General features: G+C 48.7%; 1 protein-coding gene across 1 annotated transcript in view; it reads right to left on the reverse strand.

The window, feature by feature from the left end:
- Nucleotides 1–23,766: 23,766 nt before the first annotated feature.
- Nucleotides 23,767–25,289, reverse strand: part of LOC146869242 (complement C4-like) — a 550,923-nt gene continuing 549,400 nt past the window's right edge. Inside the window, exon 41 of the mRNA XM_085646117.1 lies at nucleotides 23,767–24,058. Within this exon, the coding sequence (XP_085502243.1) occupies nucleotides 23,917–24,058 (142 nt within the window). The 3' untranslated portion in view covers nucleotides 23,767–23,916. The remainder of the gene's footprint in view (nucleotides 24,059–25,289) is intronic.

Here is a 25,289-nt window from a genome sequence, read left to right on the forward strand (position 1 = left end):
CTTGGTGCATTTTCCATCAGTAACAGAGGCTGGCAAGCTTTCAATCCAGGGGTTCCAGCTCTTGGTGCATTTCCCATCAGTAACAGAGAGGCTGGCAAGCTTTCAATCCAGGGGTTCCAGCTCTTGGTGCATTTCTCATCAGTAACAGAGGCTGGCAAGCTTTCAATCCAGGGGTTCCAGCTCTTGGTGCATTTCCCATCAGTAACAGAGAGGCTGGCAAGCTTTCAATCCAGGGGTTCCCAGCACTTGCTGCATTTCCCATCAGTAACAGAGAGGCTGGCAAGCTTTCAATCCAGGGGTTCCCAGCACTTGCTGCATTTCCCATCAGTAACAGAGGCTGGCAAGCTTTCAATCCAGGGGTTCCCAGCACTTTGTGCATTTCCCATCAGTAACAGAGAGGCTGGCAAGCTTTCAATCCAGGAGTCCCAGCTCTTGCTGCATTTCCCATCAGTAACAGAGAGGCTGGCAAGCTTTCAATCCAGGGGTTCCAGCTCTTGGTGCATTTCCCATCAGTAACAGAGACTCTGGCAAGCTTTCAATCCAGGGGTTCCAGCTCTTGGTGCATTTCCCATCAGTAACAGAGGCTGGCAAGCTTTCAATCCAGGGGTTCCAGCTCTTGGTGCATTTCCCATCAGTAACAGAGAGGCTGGCAAGCTTTCAAGCCAAGGGTTCCAGCACTTGGTGCCTTTCCCATCAGTAACAGAGAGGCTGGCAAGCTTTCAATCCAGGGGTTCCCAGCTCTTGGTGCATTTCCCATCAGTAACCGAGAGGCTGGCAAGCTTTCAATCCAGGGGTTCCCAGCTCTTGGTGCATTTCCCATCAGTAACAGAGGCTGGCAAGCTTTCAATCCAGGGGTTCCAGCACTTGCTGCATTTCCCATCAGTAACAGAGAGGCCGGCAAGCTTTCAATCCAGGGGTTCCCAGCACTTGGTGCATTTCCCATCAGTAACAGAGAGGCCGGCAAGCTTTCAATCCAGGGGTTCCCAGCACTTGGTGCATTTCCCATCCGTAACAGAGAGGCCGGCAAGCTTTCAATCCAGGGGTTCCCAGCACTTGGTGCATTTCCCATCAGTAACAGAGAGGCCGGCAAGCTTTCAATCCAGGGGTTCCCAGCACTTGGTGCATTTCCCATCAGTAACAGAGAGGCCGGCAAGCTTTCAATCCAGGGGTTCCCAGCACTTGGTGCATTTCCCATCAGTAACAGAGAGGCCGGCAAGCTTTCAATCCAGGGGTTCCCAGCTCTTGGTGCATTTCCCATCAGTAACAGAGGCTGGCAAGCTTTCAATCCAGGGTTCCAGCTCTTGGTGCATTTCCCATCAGTAACAGAGAGGCTGGCAAGCTTTCAATCCAGGGGTTCCCAACACTTGGTGCATTTCCCATCAGTAACAGAGAGGCTGGCAAGCTTCAATCCAGGGGTTCCCAGCTCTTGGTGCATTTTCCATCAGTAACAGAGAGGCTGGCAAGCTTTCAATCCAGGGTTCCAGCTCTTGGTGCATTTCCCATCAGTAACAGAGACTCTGGCAAGCTTTCAATCCAGGGGTTCCAGCTCTTGGTGCATTTCCCATCAGTAACAGAGGCTGGCAAGCTTTCAATCCAGGGGTTCCCAGCTCTTGGTGCATTTCCCATCAGTAACAGAGAGGCTGGCAAGCTTTCAATCCAGGGGTTCCAGCTCTTGGTGCATTTCCCATCAGTAACAGAGAGGCTGGCAAGCTTTCAATCCAGGGTTTCCAGCACTTGGTGCCTTTCCCATCAGTAACAGAGAGGCTGGCAAGCTTTCAAGCCAGGGGTTCCAGCTCTTGGTGCATTTCCCATCAGTAACAGAGGCTGGCAAACTTTCAATCCAGGGGTTCCAGCACTTGGTGCATTTCCCATCAGTAACAGAGAGGCCGGCAAGCTTTCAATCCAGGGGTTCCCAGCTCTTGGTGCATTTCCCATCAGTAACAGAGAGGCTGGCAAGCTTTCAATCCAGGGTTTCCAGCACTTTGTGCATTTCCCATCAGTAACAGAGAGGCTGGCAAGCTTTCAATCCAGGAGTCCCAGCTCTTGCTGCATTTCCCATCAGTAACAGAGAGGCTGGCAAGCTTTCAATCCAGGGGTTCCAGCTCTTGGTGCATTTCCCATCAGTAACAGAGAGGCCGGCAAGCTTTCAATCCGGGGGTTCCCAGCACTTGGTGCATTTCCCATCAGTAACAGAGAGGCTGGCAAGCTTTCAATCCAGGGGTTCCAGCTCTTGGTGCATTTCCCATCAGTAACAGAGAGGCTGGCAAGCTTCAATCCAGGGGTTCCCAGCACTTGGTGCATTTCCCATCAGTAACAGAGAGGCTGGCAAGCTTTCAATCCAGGGGTTCCAGCACTTGGTGCATTTCCCATCAGTAACAGAGACTCTGGCAAGCTTTCAATCCAGGGGTTCCCAGCACTTGGTGCATTTCCCATCAGTAACAGAGAGGCTGGCCAGCTTTCAATCCAGGGGTTCCCAGCACTTGGTGCATTTCCCATCAGTAACAGAGACTCTGGCAAGCTTTCAATCCAGGGGTTCCCAGCTCTTGGTGCATTTCCCATCAGTAACAGAGAGGCCGGCAAGCTTTCAATCCAGGGGTTCCAGCTCTTGGTGCATTTCCCATCAGTAACAGAGAGGCTGGCAAGCTTTCAATCCAGGGGTTCCCAGCACTTGGTGCATTTCCCATCAGTAACAGAGAGGCTGGCAAGCTTTTAATCCAGGTGTTTCCAGCTCTTGGTGCATTTCCCATCAGTAACAGAGACTCTGGCAAGCTTTCAATCCAGGGGTTCCCAGCACTTGGTGCATTTCCCATCAGTAACAGAGAGGCTGGCCAGCTTTCAATCCAGGGGTTCCCAGCACTTGGTGCATTTCCCATCAGTAACAGAGACTCTGGCAAGCTTTCAATCCAGGGGTTCCCAGCTCTTGGTGCATTTCTCATCAGTAACAGAGGCTGGCAAGCTTTCAATCCAGGGGTTCCAGCACTTAGTGCATTTCCCATCAGTAACAGAGGCTGGCAAGCTTTCAATCCAGGGGTTCCCAGCACTTTGTGCATTTCCCATCAGTAACAGAGAGGCCGGCAAGCTTTCAATCCAGGGGTTCCCAGCACTTGGTGCCTTTCCCATCAGTAACAGAGAGGCTGGCAAGCTTTCAATCCAGGGGTTCCCAGCACTTTGTTCATTTCCCATCAGTAACAGAGAGGCTGGCAAGCTTTCAATCCAGGGGTTCCAGCTCTTGGTGCTTTTCCCATCAGTAACAGAGGCTGGCAAGCTTTCAATCCAGGGGTTCCCAGCACTTTGTTCATTTCCCATCAGTAACAGAGAGGCTGGCAAGCTTTCAATCCAGGGGTTCCAGCTCTTGGTGCTTTTCCCATCAGTAACAGAGGCTGGCAAGCTTTCAATCCAGGGGTTCCCAGCACTTGGTGCATTTCCCATCAGTAACAGAGAGGCTGGCAAGCTTTCAATCCAGGGGTTCCCAGCACTTGGTGCATATCCCAGCAGGTCAGCTCGAAGATTAACCCGATCAGATCTGAAACATTGAACGCCGAGCCTTGTGCCTGCTCTAGCCTTGTACAAGAAAGGGAGATGGCTTTCTTGTTGATGAGCAGTCTGTCCTGCACCCTTCCCATCTCTGGCCTCGCATTCACTGTCCCCTGCCGGTGATAAATTATGTACAGACATACAGCATGCCTCTAGGAACTGCAACGCTTCAAGGAGCTCTGTATGCAGTTGGGGAAAAGGGTGTAATTACAAGTGTGTTTTAACTTAGCTTCTGATAGCGAGGGGGTCGGTATCGGTGCCGATGCTCACAGGTAGCATATATGTATGGGGGAATTGGTTAGATCAGCAAGAGTGCAAGAGAGTAGTGCTGAATCCTCTAAGACAGGTTTTGGTTAGATGAGCAAAGGGCGAGCCAGAGGGCAGTTTTGCATCCTCTAGGACAGGTATTAGTTAGATCAGCACAGTAAGGGCCAGAGGACAGTGCTGCATCCTCTAGGCCAGGTTTTGGCTGTTTGAGCACAAGACGTGCCAGAGGAGTGGCGCTTCCCCCATCCTCCCACCTCACCCCAATGGCAGGTTTTGACTAGGCGAGCACAGCGAGGGCCATGGGATTGTGTTGCATCCCGAGGACAGGTTTGCGTTAGTTGAGCACAGGGAGGGCAGAGGACAGTGTTGCATCCCTAGGACAGGATTGCGTTAGTTGAGCACAGGGAGGGTGGAGGATACTGCTGCATCCCTGGGACACGTTTGCGTTAGTTGCGCACAGATAGGGCCAGAGGACTGTTGCATCCGTAGGACAGGTTTGCATAAGTTGAGCACAGATGGGGCCAGATGACAGTGTTGCATACCTAGGACAGGTTTGCGTTAGTTGTGCACAGATAGGGCCAAAGGTTAGTGTTGCATCCCTCGGACAGGTTTGCGTTAGATGAGCACAGATAGGGCCAGAGGATGGTGTTGCATACCTAGGACAGGTTTGGGTCAGTTGAGCATGGATAGAGCCAGAGGACAGAGTTGCATCCCTCAGACAGGTTTGCGTTAGTTGAACACAGATAGGGCCAGAGATTAGTGTTGCATCCCTCAGACACATTTGCATTAGTTGAGCACAGATAGGGCCAGAAAATTTTTGCAACCCTAGGACAGGTTTGCGTCAGTTGAGCACAGATAGGGCCAGAGGATAGCGTTGCATCCCTCGGATAGGTTTGCGTTAGTTGAGAACAGATGGGGCCAGAGGTCAATGTTGCATACCTAGGACAGGTTTGCGTTAGTTGAGCACAGATAGGGCCAGAGGACAGTGTTGCATGCCTCGGACAGGTTTGCGTCAGTTGAGCACTGATAAGCCAGATGACAGCGCTGCATCCCTAGGAGAGGTTTGTGTTAGTTGAGCACAGATAGGGCCAGAGGACTGTAGCATCCCTAGGACAGGTTTACGTTAGTTAAGCACAAATAGGGACGGATGACAGTGTGCATATCTAGGACAGGTTTGCGTTAGTTGAGCACAAATAGGGACAGATGACAGTGTGCATACCTAGGACAGGTTTACGTTAGTTGAGCACAAATAGGGACGGATGACAGTGTGCATACCTAGGACAGGTTTGCGTTAGTTGAGCACAAATAGGAACAGATGACAGTGTGCATACCTAGGACAGGTTTGCGTTAGTTGTGCACAGATAGGGTCAGAGGACAGTGTTGCATCCCTCGGACAGTTTTACGTTAGTTGAGCACAGATAGGGCCAGAGGACAGTGTTGCATCCCTCGGACAGGTTTGCGTTAGATGAGCACAGATAGGGCCAGAGTATAGTGTTGCATACCTAGGACAGGTTTGGGTCAGTTGAGCATGGATAGGGCGAGAGGACAGTGTTGCATCCCTAGGACAGGTTTGCGTCATTTGAGCACAGATAGGGCCAGAGGATAGCATTGCATCCCTCGGATAGGTTTGCGTTAGTTGAGCACAGATGGGGCCAGAGGACAGTGTTGCATCCCTCGGACAGGTTTGCGTTGGTTGAGCAAAGGGAGGGCAGATGACAGTGTTGCATCCCTAGGACAGGTTTGCGTTGGTTGAGCACAGATAGGGCCAGAGGATAGTGTTGCATCCCTCGGACAGGTTTGCGTTAGATGAGCACAGATAGGGCCAGAGGATAGTGTTGCATCCCTAGGACAGGTTTGCGTTAGTTGAGCACAGATAGGGCCAGAGGACAGTGTTGCATCCCTCAGACAGGTTTGCATTGGTTGAGCACAGGGAGGGCAGATGACAGTGTTGCATCCCTAGGACAGGTTTGTGTTAGTTGAGCACAGGGAGGGGCCAGATGTCAGTGTTGCATCCCTAGGACTAGGCCTGGGCGAAGCACTACGCTACGCTCGCGTAGTTTGCGAAGTTCGCGCTACTTCGCACTACGCGAACTGCACGTAGCACAGTGCGAACACGCGTAGCGTAGTGTTGCGTAGTGCTGCGGTCATTTTTTGCTTGCTCGCGACCGCGAGCAAGCAAAATGACATCCTGGCGAGACTTTTTCCTTGTTCGCGATCGCGAGCATGGAAAATAAACCTCCCGGCGAGATTCCCAACGCGAGAAGGTAAGGTTTCTCATTGCGAGGGGTCGCGTATGCTCGCGACCGCTCGCGATGAGAAACTACCAGTTCGCGTTGAGAAAGCTGCAGCTCGAGTAAAAATCTACTCGAGCAGCAGAAAACTACAGCTCGCACTGTGCAAGATGCCATTTTCAATGATTGCACAGTGCCGGTTGCTTGTCCGCACTGTGCAATCATTGAAAACAACATCTTGCACAGTGCGAACATGTTACTTCGCAGTTCGCGAAGTGCTACGCGTAGCTCGCGTAGTGCGAACTTCACTTTGCGTAGCTTCGCGAAGTGCTACTTCGCGAACTACGCCCACCCTTACCTAGGACAGGTTTGCATTAGTTGAGCGCTGATAAGCCAGATGACAGTGTTGCATCCCTAGGACAGGTTTGCGTTAGTTGAGCACAAATAGGACCAGAGGACAGCGTTGCATCCCTAGGACAGGTTTGTGTTAGTTGAGCACAAATAGGGACAGATGACAGTGCTGCATCCCTAGGACAGGTTGTTGTTGGATGAGGTGGGTCTGGATAGTAATGCTGTCTTTTGAGGCTGAGATATCCAGGACCTTTCGCCACATGCGTATCCGTGTGCATGAAGCCGTCCTACAGCTTATGTGAACTGGGTATCAGGTGGGTCTGGGGCTCTGGTACCGTGATTTAACGCTTGGTGAAAAATAGCTCCTTGTTTCAAATCGGAGCAAACTGTGGGTACCTTATCTCTCATGAGTCCTGCTCTGCCATGACTCTCTGGCACCGTCAGTCCCACAACTGTCCAACAACATAAATTGTAGATTCAGAAGTAACAGCGGGTATTGAAAATTATGCTCCTAAATTCGACAAGGTTCTCTAAATTAACTTGTCTGCATTCCAAGACCCATTACCATGATGGGAAATATGTCTCTATTTACTAACAAAAGTCTTTCAAAAGCAAAACTGTAGTTATGGTTGAATTGTAAGTACACAGTAAAAGCATTCCTTTCGTCACTACTGGGTTTCACCCTGTTTAATGAATTGCATTAAAATTGGAAAAATATCCATGAAGATAATTTCTATCCTGTAAAGATTTGTGAAGATTGGTCAATACAGAAAAGTACACTTTTAGGAGCTCCAATGTTTGTGTTTCATTTCAAATTGCTATGTGGGAATTTTACTGAATGCTAAGTCGGGAAATGCTGTGAAAAGGTGTACCAAATTTGGCATGTGGAGTAAAGGGATAGCTTTTTGTCTGATTTCTATAATTTCATGTAAATCTGTCCAGACGTTGCTGCAGTGGTCACAGAAAAATGCTGATTTTTAAGTTTTGCCTGCACAGTGCTTGCCAAGTCTCTTATAAGTTAATAAAACAAGAATTTGCAATGGAATAGGTCTCGCATTTGCAAGAATTTTAACTATTGGCATTGTAAATGAGAGTGTGCCAGATTTACGACCTTTTTTGCATGCGCAAACGGGTTTGCGAACGCGTTTGCGCATGCAAAATCTGCATGGACCATGTACAAAACCTATTTAGCGAGTTGCAATTTATTTGCGACTCGCTAAATAGGTTTTGCGACTCACTATAAGGGAGGGGCGTTCCCTTTCAAATAGCGAGCGCAAGCACATGTATGAATGTTTTGCGACCGCAATTGCGGTCGCAAAACACTCGCAAATTACCACCCTCTTCAAGAGGGTGGTAAAGCACTTGTAAAGGGAAAGGGGACCCCAGGCGACCACTTCCCCTTTGCAAATGCAGGGGGGAATATTTTTAAGGGTAGGCAGTGGTCTCAGGACCACTACCTGCCCTTAAAAAATTAAACAAAAACGTTTCATTTTTTTCGTTTTGAAATGCAACCCATTTTCCTTTAAGGAAAACGAGCTGCATTAAAAAAAACTGCTTTATTTATAAGCAGTCCCACACATGGTGGTCTGCTGAGCCCAGCAGGCCACCATACATGGGAGGGCCTGCCATTCCCAATGGGGTCGTCAATTGCGAGAGGCTCATTAATATTCATGAACCTCTCAATTTGCGACCACATTGGGAATCGCAAACAGTGGGAAACACACTGTTGTACATCCAAAATAGCGCCTTGCAAAGTGCGAGTTGCAAAAAACTCGCAATTTGCGATGCGCTATTTTGCGCGACATACATCTGGCCCATTGTGTTTTATTTATGTGTTTTGAAAACTGCAAGTGGTATGAAAACACGCACTTTGTACACAGTTGTTGCTTACGAGAAGCAAGACTGGTGGTATAAGAGGCGCAGTTACTGACAGCCTTGCTTCTCGTAAGCAACAAATATAAGTACAAAGTCCGTGTTTTGGTACCACTTGCAAATTTCAAAACACATAAATAAAAGACATTGTCATTTACAATGCCAATAGCTAAAACTCTCGCAAATGCGAGACCAATTGCATTGCAAATGCTTGTTCTATGTGTGCTGTGGGAAAAGTACAGGAATGTGCCGTATCTTGTAGATACAGCGCATTCCTAGCCTTTTCTTTCGATACAGCGCAGCAGGAAGGCTTGCTACGCTGCAGTGCATCAAAATATTGTAAATGAGGATCTCACTGTCTGACTTACCATATTTGTCTCAATCTCCAGTCCCCAGAGATCCATGTCCCTCAGAAGAGTTAGGTGCATGAGAGACAGGCCCATGGATTGGCATCTGTAAGGCATGAGAGCCTATGGTGGCCATCAGAAGAGGGTCAAAGACCCAAGTGACGTGTGAGACACCATTGCTGTACGTAATTCTGACTCCACAGAGCTCTCAGCACCCCTGTGAGCAAGTTGGTACCTGAAAGACAATCGCCAATTCCCCCACCCCTTCAGTTTGGCTGTGTTGGCACAAGCAGGGTTACTGGGAGCCGCTGCGTATCTGAGGACATTGGGAGAGAGGCGGGCATACATGGCGTGGCCATGGACACAGTAGGCAGCTGATGGGTGCCAGGGTTTGGTGAAAGCTCCACCACCGCAGCTTGCAAGAAACCATTGCGAGGAGGGGCCAAGTGGAGAGGCCCATTTCACTGTGAGTGGAAACCCTTCATCTAAGATTGCAGCTGCAGCGTCACATTGTAGTGTATTGGTATTTATATTGCGCTTTCTTTCTATTGGTGAGGACTAACGTGCTTTTTGGGTGTTCAACTAAGTAGTTACTCTGCACCTTTTATTTACATAGCGCTTCATACTACCGACAAGGTCATGAAGCACTTCAATATGAGCCGTATCCCTGGGTGCCCTTCTGAGGGCATGGTCGAAATGGAGTAGGTTTTACCTTGGACTATATGCAGCATGATGGGTGAGATGTGTGAGGATGAGGCACAAGCATGACGGGGTGTTGCGAGTGTAAGCATACATGTATGCATGCATGTCGATGCTTACAAACCTTGGGAGCCTGTATAGCATGCTACAATGCATGCTTTTACATCGCGTTCCATGACAACGCGGTTGTTACAACGACCGCGTTGTTAGAACGAGATACCTCTACAATGCAAGTCATTAGATCGACTTCCACTAGATGGCTCTCCAAACATTAGGAATAGTATAATTTACTATTCCAACTCCACCCTGCGCAACAGTAGGGAAGGTGCTGGAATAGTAAATCATACTATTCCTTAGGTTGGAGTGCCATCTAGAGCAAGTCAATCGAATGACTTGCAATGTAAGGCATCACGTTGTAACAACGCGGTTGTTATAACGACCGCGTTGTAATGCTAACACGGTGTAACAACCGCTTTGTAAAGGTTGTTTCCCCTTGGGAGCTGGCTGTAGAGACTGTCATTGTAGTGCACCAGAAAGGTTCACTGTAATCTATGCTAGATGGACTCCACCTTGTAGGGACAACATAGGTGAAGCCATTGGAGGCCTGGGTGAAAGCCTGGAGTGTGCTTGATGGAGCCCACCTGGAAGTGACTGGGCGCTACTTTCTGGTGGCACTGTTCAGCCAAATGTGAGTATTATATAATGTTTGACCAGGAGCCACAGAGTCCCAGCACTGCAGGAGGCACGGGTAATCTGCGGGGAGTATTGAATGGAGTACACTCCAGCCAGGAGGCAGGAGAGGAGCAGCCTCACTGTCAGAAGTGGTGGAGTGGGTGAAAAACGCTGGACTGGAATGTAGCTCCTGCCATTGCCAGTAGCTGACCTTTGCAAAGAAACCTCTCAGCAACTTTGTGTTTTTCTCACTGTTAAGCAAGCAGTGAATAATGTATTGAGTCCAGCCAGCAGCAACATAGGCACACCTCACAGAAGGCACTGTTAGGAATCGTATTCTAATGCCATTTCTGTACAGCCTTTTCTCCTCTTGGAAGGCCTAAGCCGGGTGCATGACTCCGTCGCATGGTCGCAAAGGTGCTGCATGTTGAGCACCCGCCTTGTACTCAGGTGTGAGGAGTGTATGAGTGCAGAAGTAGTGCTGTAGGAGTTCTGTCACAGAGCAGTGCTGTGAGAGGAGTGCACTGCAAGGAGCTTGGGAGATAGAGCTGCAGATGGCATCTACAGACAGGTCCTGTTTTGATGGGCTCCATTCAGTGAGTGTTATGTTACAGAAAGAGCCGGACCTTCATCACCCCACGAGGCTCCAGGTCTGGGTGCACGCCTTGTCCTGAGGTGGGAGGAGTGTATGAGTGCAGCAGTAGTGCTGTAGGAGTTCTGCCACAGAGCAGTGCTGTGAGAGGAGTGCACTGCAAGGAGCTTGGGAGATAGAACTGCAGATGGCATTTACATACAGGTCCTGTTTTGATGGGTTCCATTCAGTGAGTGTTATGAGGCTCCAGGTCTGGGTGCATGTCTTGTCCTCAGGTGTGAGGAGTGTTTGAGTGCAGCAGTAGTGCTGTAGGAGTTCTGTCACAGAGCAGTGCTGTGAGAGGAGTGCACTGCAAGGAGCTTGGGAGATAGAGCTGCAGATGGCATCTACAGACAGGTCCTGTTTTGATGGGTTCCATTCAGTGAGTGTTATGAGGCTCCAGGTCTGGGTGCATGCCTTGTCCTGAGGTGGGAGGAGTGTATGAGTGCAGCAGTAGGGCTGTAGGAGTTCTGCCACAGAGCAGTGCTGTGAGAGGAGTGCACTGCAAGGAGCTTGGGAGATAGAGCTGCAGATGGCATCTACAGACAGGTCCTGTTTTGATGGGTTCCATTCAGTGAGTGTTATGTTACAGAAAGAGCCGGACCTTCATCACCCCACGAGGCTCCAGGTCTGGGTGCACGCCTTGTCCTCGGGTGTGAGGAGTGTATGAGTGCAGCAGTAGGGCTGTAGGAGTTCTGCCACAGAGCAGTGCTGTGAGAGGAGTGCGCTGGAAGGAGCTTGGGAGATAGAGCTGCAGATGGCATCTACAGACAGGTCCTGTTTTGATGGGTTCCATTCAGTGAGTGTTATGTTACAGAAAGAGCCGGACCTTCATCACCCCACGAGGCTCCAGGTGTGGGTGCACGCCTTGTCCTGAGGTGGGAGGAGTGTATGAGTGCAGCAGTAGTGCTGTAGGAGTTCTGCCACAGAGCAGTGCTGTGAGAGGAGTGCACTGCAAGGAGCTTGGGAGATAGAACTGCAGATGGCATTTACAGACAGGTCCTGTTTTGATGGGTTCCATTCAGTGAGTGTTATGAGGCTCCAGGTCTGGGTGCATGTCTTGTCCTCAGGTGTGAGGAGTGTTTGAGTGCAGCAGTAGTGCTGTAGGAGTTCTGCCACAGAGCGGTGCTGTGAGAGGAGTGCACTGCAAGGAGCTTGGGAGATAGAGCCACAGATGGCATCTACAGACGGGTCCTGTTTTGATGGGCTCCATTCAGTGAGTGTTATGTTACAGAAAGAGCCAGACCTTCATCACCCCATGAGGCTCCCGGTCTTTGCTGGTGATTCTTACTTCATTCAGGAGAGGTGTGCAGAGCTGGCATGCCTCTGCTGAGAAACATTGCCCACACAGACAAGATGTTTTATAGGGGGTCGACCAAGATTCGAGGAACTCTGGATCTGAAGTCCCTCCTTTGGAAGTAGACCCTGAGCTTTCATTGTAGTAATGTTCTGGGGATGCCCAGTGGATAACGCGGAGAGCTTGGAATTAGATTCTTCTGCCATGGAGAGCCAAGCGAGGCCCCGAGGGCAGGGGTGAGGTGGTCATGCCTTCAGAAGGTTGGCACTTGTCCGGGTGGATCATTTCTGGCTTTGTTAAACCCTGTTGGCATAGTCAAGCAAAGTTGGCTCTCTAGTTCAAGAGGGAAGGACCCTGTGACGCAGTCTCAAGTGAGGGAAGACCCGCCAGCGGATGCCCATGGTGGAGAATGGATGTTTCATCCCTTGACTGACCCGAGGCTGCAGAGACGGGTTAAAGTCTGCGATCACACCTGGGGTCTTAACTTCTGCAGAGGGGTTCAGGAGTCGACTGATTTCCAAAAGCCGGACTGCAGGGGGGGACGTGTCTTTTTTCTGGGCTCAAACAGTGAGGGTCTCTGTTTTTGAGGAGTTGTGCTTCAAGTTATTCTGAAGAGTATAGTCCTCCGTGACCTCAGCTGGGCTGAGTTCTCATGTGTCTAGGTATCGGGCTTTTTCCAGAGCAGGGCTTGATCTGAGCCATTGTCAACACCAGCACTTAAGACAGTCTGCCACATGGTGGCGCTGCTTGTCTAATTTATGATTGAGCACCAGAACAGTAGTTTATTAAATCAGTATATATTAAAAACACCTGCCGCCTCATCCATTCTTATAGCTTCGGGGGCCTGTAATAGTCCGAACTGTTACACTTGCAAGAGTGGGATGTTAGGAGTTGTGTTGTTACTGTGACTGGCAGAGCTGGCAGCAGCCATGGGCAGTGCCAGTGGGCGTGGCCTCCTGGCCAGGGCCCTGGCTGCCTGGAACGTATTTTAATTTTTACAAATGAAGCCCTGTCCAGAGCTAGGATGGTGTGCTTGTCACTGTTGTTTTAGTAAGTTAGACTGAAAATGTTGGTGGCTTCTGGGAGTCGGGAGAGGTAGATATTGAGAAGTAATGAGGCGGTGGCTGAACCTTGGGGACCCCTGGGCAGTGCCAAACGATGATGCACCCAAGACAGGAAGAGGGATGGTTTGGACTATTTCTGCCAGACAGGTCTGCACCTAATGAAGAAAGGTGCCTGAGATTCCAGATTGGCTCAAACCACTGAAGCAACAGTGAATGGTCAGTGCCCCAAACGGGGCTGACCGGCTGAACAGGAACAAGGCTGCCATGCCAGTCACATGGATGCACTCTTAGAAAAGGGCATTTCCCATATTCTGCAATGGGGTTTCCCGAATGGATCATGGTTATTGCGTCAGTTCTTTTAGTGCCTCCCTCAGAATTCAAAGCACTACCTCCCCCCCCCCCCCCTGCTGTGGTGAGCTCTCCGGTGTTTCTGCCACACTGACCTGCCCCTGGGGCTGGGGCTGACCCAACACGAGGATGGCACTCCAAGGAGGAAGTGGATGAGTGGGCAGTGGTGACCCTCGTGCACAACACAAGGAATGGAAACCCTGCTCTGGGGAAGCCCCACAAATCCAACCTGCAGCGTGTTCCAAGCAGGGACCGATGCTTCAGCCCACGCCATGTATTAAAGGTCGTTATTTCTGTTGTTTTATGGTCCACTTTTTTATTTACAAAAGCTCTTCGCGACAGGTGAAGCTGCCTCAAACCTAAACATGAATTTACTGGCTGATGACGTAAGCTCTACATAGGAGGAGACCCTGCAGGTGAACAGTGCCAGCCTCTTGATGACTAAAGCCTAGAGCCTGGCACTGTTCACCTGCAGGGTCTCCTCCTACTAAAGCAGCGGCAGCACATGGTGACAAGGACACTGTTCATGTTAATGACGCATGAAGGTGTCATGCGGCTCATGTCAGCCATGTCCAGTTTGTTCAATGTCTCCTGCTGGTTCTTTGGGAAACGTTGAGCGTTTATCTCAATGAAAAGCCATTTCTCTGCTCATGCGCAGTAAATATCCGTCCTTCCCTCTCCCCTCCGAGTGAAAGTGCCTCGAAGCTTTAGCCGGACAGCTGATTTCAGCTTCAGCCTCCTCGCTTTTCATGACATGTAACATGTTTGTACATGAAGCGCTTTACGGAGACAAGATAGGGCGGTATGCCCATGCGTCATAGAGGCTACTCAGCCGAGAGACCCTCCGAGTGCGCGCGCTTTATAGACGTGCAGCAGCTCTGAGTAAACTGGTCGTAGCAAGGACCTCCCCTCCCCTGTCCTGTCCGGCCCAGGGCAGAGCCCCTCGCGGTGTGTGCTGCAGTCCTTTGCTGACCACTAACTGTGAATACTTTTAGGTGACCGCCTCTCTTCACACTTACCACAACCACGTCTGCTCCCCGGTGCCAGATCCTGGTGTGTCTCCTGCCCCAAGAGACACTGTTCTGCCTCTGCCTTGCCCCGCACAAGGCTGGCCTGCCCGGGTGGGGCTGTGGGGGCACATGTTCATATTCTAGATTTATCCCATGGTTGTCATTGGACCTTGACTCCCGTTGTGTGTAGATCAAAGGCAGGAATGGTGTGGACTTCATGTGACATACGCAATACTTACTCCTGCCCACTCTCCTCTTAGATTAAATGCACATTATAACACATCTGCCTGCAACTCTGGCTCCCTTCTCTGCTCGCCCAAGTTCCACAGCGGGTCACTGGTTTGGTCTGGATTGTCCCTGGCATGCACAGTGTGACAGGGCTATTCTGTTGCCAGGGTGCACCTCTAAGCTGCCTCTCGGCTGCTGCAGGGGTAGTTAGACCTTGGGCTTATGCCAGTTCTTGTGGGTACGGGGGACATAAGCCGGCTGCATGACTGCTGGACTGTAGGCCTTTGTTAGTTCTCATGCTGCATGTCTGCTGAACTGTAGGCCTTTGTTAGATCTTATGCTGCATGGCTGCTGGACTGTAGGCCTTTGTAAGTTCTTATGCTGCATGGCTGCTGGACTGTAGGCCTTTGTTAGTTCTTATGCTGCATGGCTGTTGGACTGTAGGCCTTTGTTAGTTCTCATGCTGCATGGCTGCTGGACTGTAGGCATTTGATAGTTCTTATGCTGCATGGCTGTTGGACTGTTGGCCTTTGTTAGTTCTCATGGTGCACAGCTGCTGGACTGTAGGCCTTTGTTAGTTCTTATGCTGCATGGCAGGTGGGCTGTAGGCCTTTGTTAGTTCTTATGCTGCACGGCTGCTGGACTGTAGACCTTTGTTAGTTCTTATGCTGCATGGCTGCTGGACTGTAGGCCTTTGTTAGTTCTTATGCTGCATGGCTGTTGGACTGTAGGCCTTTGTTAGTTCTTATGCTGCATGGCTGCTGGACTGTTGACCTTTGTTAGTTCTTATGCTGCATGGCTGCTGGACTGTAGACCTTTGTTAGTTCTTATGCTGCAGGGCTGCTGGACTGTAGGCCTTTGTTAGTTCTTATGCTGCATGGCTGTTGGACTGTAGGCCTTTATTTATTTTATTTATTTATTTGCTGGTTTGTATAGCGCTGGAATCGACTCCAATTGGAGTATCTCTGCGCTTTTTTGGAGCCGGTAAGACAGAGGTATGAAAAAAAGGAGCTAGATCTCATTTATAAACAGTACAGTTTTCAGGAGTTGCCTGACAGTGAGGTGTTCTTTACACTGTTTCAGAGATAGAGGGAGTTTATTCCACAGTGTGGGACCTGTAATTGATAGTGCTTTGTTCCCATGTCTAGCTCTTCTTGCACGGGGAGTCACTAAAAGAAGATTGTTGCTGGACCTGAGCGATCGAATTGGGGTGTAGGGAACAAATTTGTTTTGAAGATAGACGGGTCCTTGTCCATTTAGACCTTTATGGATCAGGCAGCATATCTTGAATTTTGTTCTCTGGCGGATTGAAAGCCAGTGTAATTGCTCCAGGAGAAGTTTGGAAGCAGTTCTCGGAGGGACGTTGAGGACAAGGCGAGCTGCCGTGTTCTGAATGACCTGAAGCTTAGCCAGTACGCCTTCGTTGGCAGAGAGCAACAGGCCATTACAATAGTCAATCCAACTTAAAACCAAAGTCTGAACCAGAGTTCTTCTAAAGGAGTCAGGTAGTAGAGGGAAAACTTTACGTAACAGACTAATGGTATGGAAGCAGATTCCTGAAATGTAGTTGACATGCTGTCTGAATAACAGATCTTGATCCAAACGGATCCCTAAATTCTTCACGACCTGTTTGGGTTTGGGAGCTATTCCCAGGTCGAGTGGCCACCAGTCAGGGGTCCATAATATTTTAGCCTCTCCAAACAGCATTACTTCAGTTTTGCTGACATTACACTGAAGATAATTGGAGGACATCCAGTGTGCCACCGCCTTCATGCCTGCAGAGAAAGAGCTTTTTACTTCGGCGGAGAGAGTCTTAAAAGGGAAGAGGAGCTGAGTATCATCAGCATATGATACTGGGATGAAACCGTAGCTACGCATCACTCTTGCCAGGGGTGCCACATAGATGTTGAAAAGGGTTGGGCTTAAACATGAGCCCTGTGGCACCCCTTTTGAAATCTCAACCTCCGCTGAGCGGTACGTGTCCATGATGACTCTCTGGGAGCGATCGGATAGAAAGCTCTTAACCAGTCAATGGCTTTATCCTTGATGCCAGCGTTCGACAACCGGTCAATAAGGATGGTATGTGACACGGTGTCGAACGCTGCTGATAGATCTAAAAGAACCAGGATCACTGAGAAGCCCTTGTCCTGGTACATATGTAGATCATCAGTAACAGACAGGAGGGTGGACTCCGTGCTGTGTTTCGGCCTGAACCCTGACTGAGAGTAGTCCAGGCCGCCAGCAAGTTCGATGTAATTGGACAGATGGTAGTTTACATGCTTTTCAATCAGTTTCCCTAGAAATGGGAAAAGGGATATGGGCCTAAGATTGGCTAGTTCGGTCCATGGAATAGTAGTATTTTTCCTAATAGGTCTAACAAGGGCTCGTTTCCAATCTCTTGGGACAGTACCTGAGCTAAGTGAGAGATTCACCAGTCTTTCAATCGTGGGACAGAGCTGTTCAGTCAGGACAGGCATAATCCTAGGTGGGATAATATCAACTGGACTGCCACTTTTAATCTGTGATATTAGCGAAGATGTTTCTTGTAAAGAGATAAGTTCTCATGCTGCATGGCTGTTGGACTGTAGGCCTTTGTTAGTTCTTATGATGCATGGCTGCTGGACTGTAGGCCTTTGTTAGTTCTTATGCTGCATGGCTGTCAGACTGTAGGCCTTTGTTAGTTCTCATGCTGCATGGCTGTTGGACTGTTGGCCTTTGTTAGTTCTTATGCTGCATGGCTGCTTGACTGTAGGCCTTTGTTAGTTCTTATGCTGCATGGCTGTTGGACTGTAGGCCTTTGTTAGTTCTTATGCTGCATGGCTGTTGAACTGTAGGCCTTTGTTAGTTCTTATGCTGCATGGCTGTTGGACTGTAGGCCTTTGTTAGTTCTTATGCTGCATGGCTGCTGGACTGTAGGCCTTTGTTAGTTCTTATGGTGCTGTGGAAGGGAAGGAGCCACAGGCTGGTGGCTGAGACTTCACGGTTCGGTTTGAGATGTGGCTGCGAGTAAATGGACCAGGAGGGCAGCTCCACAGTAGGTTCACTCTCAGCCCACACTTGTGTTAGTGCTGTTGGCCGAGGGTTGTGGTGAACATAGACGGACGTGGGGTAGTTTGACATAGTGTTACCCCAAAGTACGTAAGCTGATTTGGTGATCACCACCATTGGATGCCAACTCATATCATCAACCACAGGTTGGCACCACCATTGGATGCCAACTCATATCAACCACAGGTCAGCACCACCATTGGATGCCAACTCATATCATGAACCACAGGTTGGCACCACCATTGGATGCCAACTCATATCAACCACAGGTCAGCACCACCATTGGATGCCAACTCATATCAACCACAGGTCAGCACCACCATTGGATGCCAACTCATATCATCAACCACACCAGAGCCTGAAAACAAACACTAATGCAGATCAAGAAAGCAGGGTCTAAGTTACAGTGTGCACATAAATATAAACCATTCCATCCTTCCTCCCTGTTCCGCTCCGTTGTAAACCAGCCTGTGGTGTACCCCACATTTAGCTCGTACCCAACTCGCAAATTCCCATACCCCTTGCTGTCCTGTGGGCGGTCATTGGGCCATCCATCTCAGTGCTATACACTTCTCTGCCACAGTGAGGCCTGGTTCCAATACCTTCTCCACATATTTAGTGTGTTTATTGCAGGTGATCAGTCCCAGTAAACAGATCTGTATCACTGGCTGTAGTTGCAATTCAGTTAGTATTCCTAAATGACTTCACCCCATAAAGCATGTCCACCGCACGTAAATATATAGGTTTCCTCTGTTATTCTGCATTTTGGGCACTTTTCTGATCTGGAGGAATCTAGTCTGTGCAGCCACTGTGGCGTGATGTAATTCCTATGTACGCATTTCTAATGCATACGTTTCAGTCTGCATTACGTGCAACTCTCCTGCAGTTACTCAATATAGATGTCCAGGCCTCTTCTCTTAACTCCATGCCCATTCACCCTCCCACTGTGTCTTCAGTGTAGTTATACGGGTAGTTGTGAGTGGTATTAAAAATGAGTACATTCGAGTCATTAACCTATAACCAAACACTCCTTAACCTACATAAAATAAAACTGCCACAAAGCAGATGTTTATCTACTCTACCCACTAATATCAAGGCAAGAAAAAACAACTACAGAAAGTCAATGAAAGTAGACTGGCCCCACTACTGTCCATTATCCTACACCTCTCGCAAGCACCACAGAGCATCACATGGTGGCGGCCACCAATCTCAGCAATTCTCTTCAATCAAATATCATCGGACTCACTAGTTCGACCAATCACTGAAGCAAGGGAGAAACTAGAGAACAATGACAATGAGACAACACAAGAGAACCACAAGGACGCCATCAAATACAGGGTGGGTAAACTGGCCCCTCAAAATAAGACATCAACTAATATATATAATCCTTAGTTCAATGAAGAATGAAACACCAAAAGAAAACACCTTAGGAACCTAGAAAGAATATAGTGTGCCATCGAATCACACAATCGTGGTGCTAAAAGCAGCTGCGAAAATGTACAAGTTAGACATAATGAGCATAAAAGAGCTATACTTCCGGGCAAAGACGCAGAGTTCCATATACAAGCCATAATAACTTTCCCCAGTAGTCAAAAACAATAGCTCTGGCAAATATTTCCATTAAGGGAGCAGCCACCAGGGATCGGGTGGTGGGGTTGGGCTGGGCTAGGACCTGCCCCTAGTCAGTAAGGAATAGGACCGAGGGCCACATGTACAAAACTTTCCGCTGGTTGCAAACGGGCCGATTCACAGAATCGGCTCGTTCATGAACGCAAAAAGGCTTTTTGGCATGTACAAAGCACAAATAGCAATTCGGTATCTTGTTACCGAATGACAATTTGAGTATTGCAATTCGGCATTAGGAAAGGGCATTTTAAGGGCGGCCCTTCTTAAGAGTGACTTGCAGTGCCATAAACAAATGTTTTACGACTGAAATGCGGTTGCAAAACATTTGCATTTTCAGGCCTCCTTCAAGTAGCTGGTAATCCAGTCGCAAACAGGAAGGGGCCCGAAAACGTTTTGAAAGAGCAGGCAGTGGTCTAAAGGACCCCTGCCTTCACTTAAAAAATGAACCTGAAATGTTTCATTTTTCTTTTTGAAACGCATCTTGTTTTCCTTCAAGGAAAATGGACAGCATAAAAAAAAACACGATGCTTTATTTAAAAGCAAACACAGAAATGGTGGTCTGCTGTGCCCAGCACGCCCCTATCCCTGTGTTTTTTGCGATTCCCAATAGGTTGCAAATTGCTACCTACCTCATGAATAATAATGCGATAGGTCAATTTGCGACCCACTGGGAATCGGAAATGAAACTCCATAGAGTTTCGTAAATCTGAAATTGCAATTTCCTAAAGGAATCCCAATTAGTAACTCGCAGTTCTACCATACGTACATGTGGCCCTAGAAGCCTGCTAGAGGTCTCCTGAGGGCCATGAAAAGGAACTTCTGAAGGGTATGGTATTGCCTTAAAGAAGATTGAGGGATTACTGGTGGTTGGCTGAGGGTCTCAGAATACCTGCTGAGAATGTCTCAAGGAAGGTTAGGGTATTTTAGGGACGTCTTGTGGGATCTAATGATCAGCGGGGTGTTGTTTGAAGGTTGGTGTGGGGTTGGCAGAGGTTCCTCAACTCAGGGTGCCTGAATGCTGACTGAGCCATAAGCAGGGCACTGGAATTATGCAATTGTGCCGCGCGGCGATTTTTGCATAATTATAGATTTGCCACATTTACCACATAATCCATCATCTGCCACATAATCTGCAGATTTTTAACAAAAAAATTGTTTCTGGCTCGTGTGACTCAAATGTTACTAGAAATGCAGCAACACATGTTGCAGCGCAGTGTAAGGCCCTTTGCAAAGCTTGACTGGTGACCTTTCTGTTGCTTATTGCTATATTTGGGTATTAAACCGGTACAAATGTAGTGCAACCAATGCATTTTTCATGCAATGCAGCACAGCAAACAAAATTGCTGCACTGAGTTGTGTGAAACTGAGAGAACGTGAAAAGGACAGAATTGTTTCCTCTGGTGCACTCTAGACTGTATTGCACCACCAAACATACCCCTGCACTATACTGCAAAGATGGGTGCGTTCTATCAAGCATTGTTTTTTTCCTGGAAGGGGAACCTTCCAGTACAAAAAATATGGTTCAATACATTTCCTTCTTTGTATGTGTGCCGTACAGTGTAGTGTACTTGTGAAGCTAGAAACATGTGGAGCATTTTAAAGCTTACTACCCAGTTGCTACTGCCTCAAGGAGGCGTAAGGTTTTGGATTAAATCCTTGTCTGCAGCTGTTAGTAGATAGGGGTTTGAGCCATAACCAAGTGTGGTTGCATGTGAATGCCCATGATGCAAAGTATTGTAAAGTTGCAAATAGCGCTACTTTGCTTTACTTTCAAATGCAAATCCTGATTTGTGTAGGACAGTAAATCAATCAATCGATCACATAATTTGTAAAGCGCACTACATACCCTGTAGGGTTTCAAGGCGCTGGGAGGGGGGGGGGGGGTTGCGGTTGCTGGTCGAAGAGCCAGGTCTTGAGTTGTCTCCTGAAAGACAGCAGGTCTTCGGTTTGTCGCAGGTCGAGGGGGAGGGCGTTCCAGGTCTTGGCGGCGCGATGGGAGAAGGACCTTCCTCCGGTAGTGGTTCTCCGGATGCGTGGGACCGTGGCCAGGGCGTGGTCAGCGGAGCGGAGGTTCCTGTTGGGTACGTAGAAGGAGAGTCGACTGTTGAGATAGGCTGGGCCGGTTTTGTGGAGTGCTTTGTGTGCGTGGATCAGGAGTTTGAAGGAGACTCTTTTGTCGACGGGGAGCCAGTTTAGGTTCCTCAGGTGGGGGGTGATGTGGTCGCGGCGCGGGACGTCGAGGATCAGGCGTGCGGAGGCATTCTGGATTCTCTGTAGTCTGCTGATGAGCTTGGACGGGGCTCCGGCGTAAAGGGCGTTTCCGTAGTCGAATCTGCTGCTGACTAGGGCCTGGGTGACTGTTTTCCTCGTGCTGGTCGGAATCCATCTGTAGATCTTGCGGAGCATGCAGAGGGTGTTGAAGCAGGTGGAGGAGACTGCGTTGACTTGTTTGGTCATGGAGAGTTTCAAGTCGAGGATGACTCCCAGGTTGCGTGCGTGGTCGGTGGGGGCCGGGGGCACCCCAGTGAAGTGGGCCACCAAGAGTTGTCCCATGCGGAGGGGTTGGATCCGAGGATGAGGATTTCCGTCTTGTCTGTGTTCAGTTTGAGGCGGCTGTCCTCCATCCAGTCGGCGACGGCCTTCATTCCCTGGTGGAGGTTGGATTTGGCGGTGAGGGGGTCCTTTGTGAGGGAGAGGATCAGCTGAGTGTCGTCGGCGTATGAGATTATGTTGAGGTCGTGCTGTCGGGCGATGCGTGCTAGAGGTGCCATGTAGACGTTGAACAGTGTTGGGCTGAGGAAGGATCCTTGAGGGACGCCACAGATGATCTTGGAGGCCTCGGAACGGGGGGAGGTGGACTCTCTGCGTTCTGTCGGAGAGGAAGGAGGTGGTCCAGTCCAGGGCCTTGTTACGGATCCCTGCGTCGTGGAGACGCGTGCGTAGTGTGAGGTGGCAGACTGTGTCGAAGGCGGCGGAGAGGTCCAGGAGGATGAGGGCAACCGTCTCACCGTTGTCCAGCAGGGTCCTGATGTCGTCTGTGGCGGCGATGAGGGCGGTCTCGGTGCTGTGGTTGCTGCGGAATCCTGACTGGGAGGGGTCCAGGATGTTGTTGTCTTCGAGGTGACGGGTGAGCTGGATGTTGACTATCTTCTCGATGACTTTTGCTGGGAACGGAAGCAGGGATATACCACCACAAAACTCGGCATAGTGTTAGAAAATTTCGGCCCATGTTTTCTTGACAAAATAGTGCAAGTAGATCTTCATTGGCATCAATATTAATAACTCACCCCGAAAATATTGTGACTAGTCCCTTTTTTTTTATACAAAACTCCAGGATTCTGAGAGTAAAGCTGGAAGGTCTGTACGTAAATCTATTTATAAACTTTGGTGACTGGCCCGCTATATGCCAATATTTCACCTCCTGCTGCCATTTGCCAATTACAAGGCAAAGGCCTCTCGGATTGTCATTATCCCTACTTCTGCTCCGCCAACATCCAACCAGTCACCTGCCAAGGGTGAGTGCCCGATTTTATCAAAACTTGGAGGGGTAGAAGAATAGCGGGGGCCTGCTAGCTATAACATAAGTAGAACTGCATCTCTACAGCTCCGGGGCTCAAGGAATCTTCAAAAATTCACCTCAGGGCATCCTGAGCTGGCGTGTCGAGCATGTAGGTGGGAGAGAACACCTGTGAATTCCCTGAGACCACAAGAGTGGAAGACAAGTAGATTCATACCTGGGAGATCAGATTCACAGCCTCGGACGCAACCTTCAGAAAAAACTGAAAACTTGACTGTTTAACAAATGCGACTAACCTCCTTCCTCCCTGGCTTCACCATGTCTCATACCTAGCGCTGGGAAGCCTTTGGGTAGCCGTGCCCTCTATAAATCCTCATAACATAACAAAACCTGCAGGCCAAGGCACAAAGCTAAACCTCAGGATTATCTTTGTGTTTTTGGGTCACTGGTCCCAAGGAATCCTGAGGATTCTGTTTGCACTGTTATTTACACACACAGCAGTGAGGATGGGAAATCTGGGAATTCTGCAGGTCCCCAGGAATCAATGACAAATCTGAGTTCACCAAGGGCTGCCAATTGGAGCAGGGGCATGTTGGTGCTTGCACTGCCATACTGAAGTCCACTTGTGCCCTGAAATTGTCAACCTATGTCCAGCTGGAGGGAGGTGGCAGGGTGAAGCAGGGGATTAGACTTGGGTCGAGGCTGCGTCTGGATCTAAGGAGCAAACAATGGCCTGAGTTGCTCTGTAACAGACATGAAAATAACTCACACTCAGACTACTCATTAGGCATCTTCTTCTGACCCACCTCCACATGCAACGCACTGAAGGAAGTACCATCTAGCTGCATTTATGATATCTACTTGACACCATACCAAGGCTTGCCTCCTTTCTAGAGTTTCCTTTAGACCCTCTGCTGTGCCAGATTCAAGTACTGACTAGCATGTGACTATCACACAAATAACACTGTCTTACACAGGAAAATCAAGAAATGACACATTCCAGTAACCGTAGAAACAGAAAAAGCAAAATCTACTTCTGTTTATTAAAACTGCCTATGCATAAAGTAGATCCCATCTACTTTTCACGAAAAGATCAATAGAGTTGTAGTGGACACGACTTGTGCCAAAAAGTAAAGGTTATACGGTCTTGTTCTGGGAGCCCTGTACTGGCTCCCTAGACCATGCAGCCATTGTTCCGATAGTCCTCCATGAACTTCTGCATCTTCCGGCACTTGCTACGGTGGATGGAGGCTCTGCAGTTCCCTTCGGTCGCAAGCTCCTCGATCCAGGAGTTGGACTCAAGCAAGTACTGCAGCCTATTAGGGAAGAAGCGAGGAAGAGACAAAAGGAAGCATTACATATGAATATGATTTGAAAATAATGGGATTAAAAGTGGGTTGGGGTTTCAAATGGAGAGTGGAAGAGGGCTTGGGAGAACCTTACAGGAAGTGTAAGGGCAACAAAAGTGGCAGAGCTGCAGGCAGGAGGGAAACTCTTCAGAGATGATACGACACCCAGTGATGAGCTGCTGTTGAAATTTTGTTTTGGATTATACCATGTCTATGTGTAGGGATGAACCAAGTAGGGTTAATCTTTATATGACTGCAAATCTGATGTAAAACACACTATACTGTCCCACAGTTGCACATGGTTGTGTGTCAGAATATTGAGGATAGAAATATTGTGATGCAAACATACTGTGGCCTAAACATCAAGAACCAAAATGTAGTGAAGTTAAATATAGATAAGTATAGATTTACCATTCTTAACTCCACATCTAGGTGGTGTGAAGCTAGTTATTGCCAAGTTACCTACATATGCATTTCAGTATAATAAGCCTATATTGACCTATATATATTTATCGTCACAGATTTTGGTACTTGATAATTTTCCAGCAATATTTTTGTCTCACAATATTTTTTCCACGATATCCTGATACATATTCCTGCACATATTACCAGCAGGTCAAACTGGCTTAGGTTGTTATGTTTTACTTTCCCTATCTGTCGAGACATGTCTATGCTCCGCTCTATCACATGCACTTGTAACACGCCAGAGTGTTCGATAGAGACGAAAGGGCTGAGGTATTCGCTTTTATTGCTAGCAACTGAAATGCAGACACCAAACGTAAGGACAGTGGCTCTGAGTGTGTTTGCACAGAATCACACAGCTAAACATGTGCCCTGGTCCTCAGTCTTGATGAATTCACAAAGGTTTCTTAAGAAAAAGTTATAATTGGTTTAAACTGTACTGCTGCTAATATTACCAGCATTTAGTGGGGGCTGGTAACCTGGAGGAGTAATGCACCAGGGACACATGTGCACACTCACGTACACCATCCATGGACACAACTTATACCCATCCTTTCACAACCACAGACGCGCGCACACATGCAGACCCATCTATTCACCAGCACGCAAGCATACACACTTTTTCACAAGCACACATATGTTAGTAAATATACATCCATACATAAACACAAGCACCCACATTTCTATTAAGGTGATTACTGAGCCACGGGGTGATGGCAGAATCAGCGGGTGAGGG

The sequence above is a fragment of the Triturus cristatus genome, chromosome 1_1, assembly GCF_964204655.1.
Source record: "Triturus cristatus chromosome 1_1, aTriCri1.1, whole genome shotgun sequence".
Taxonomy (NCBI): Eukaryota; Metazoa; Chordata; class Amphibia; order Caudata; family Salamandridae; genus Triturus; species Triturus cristatus.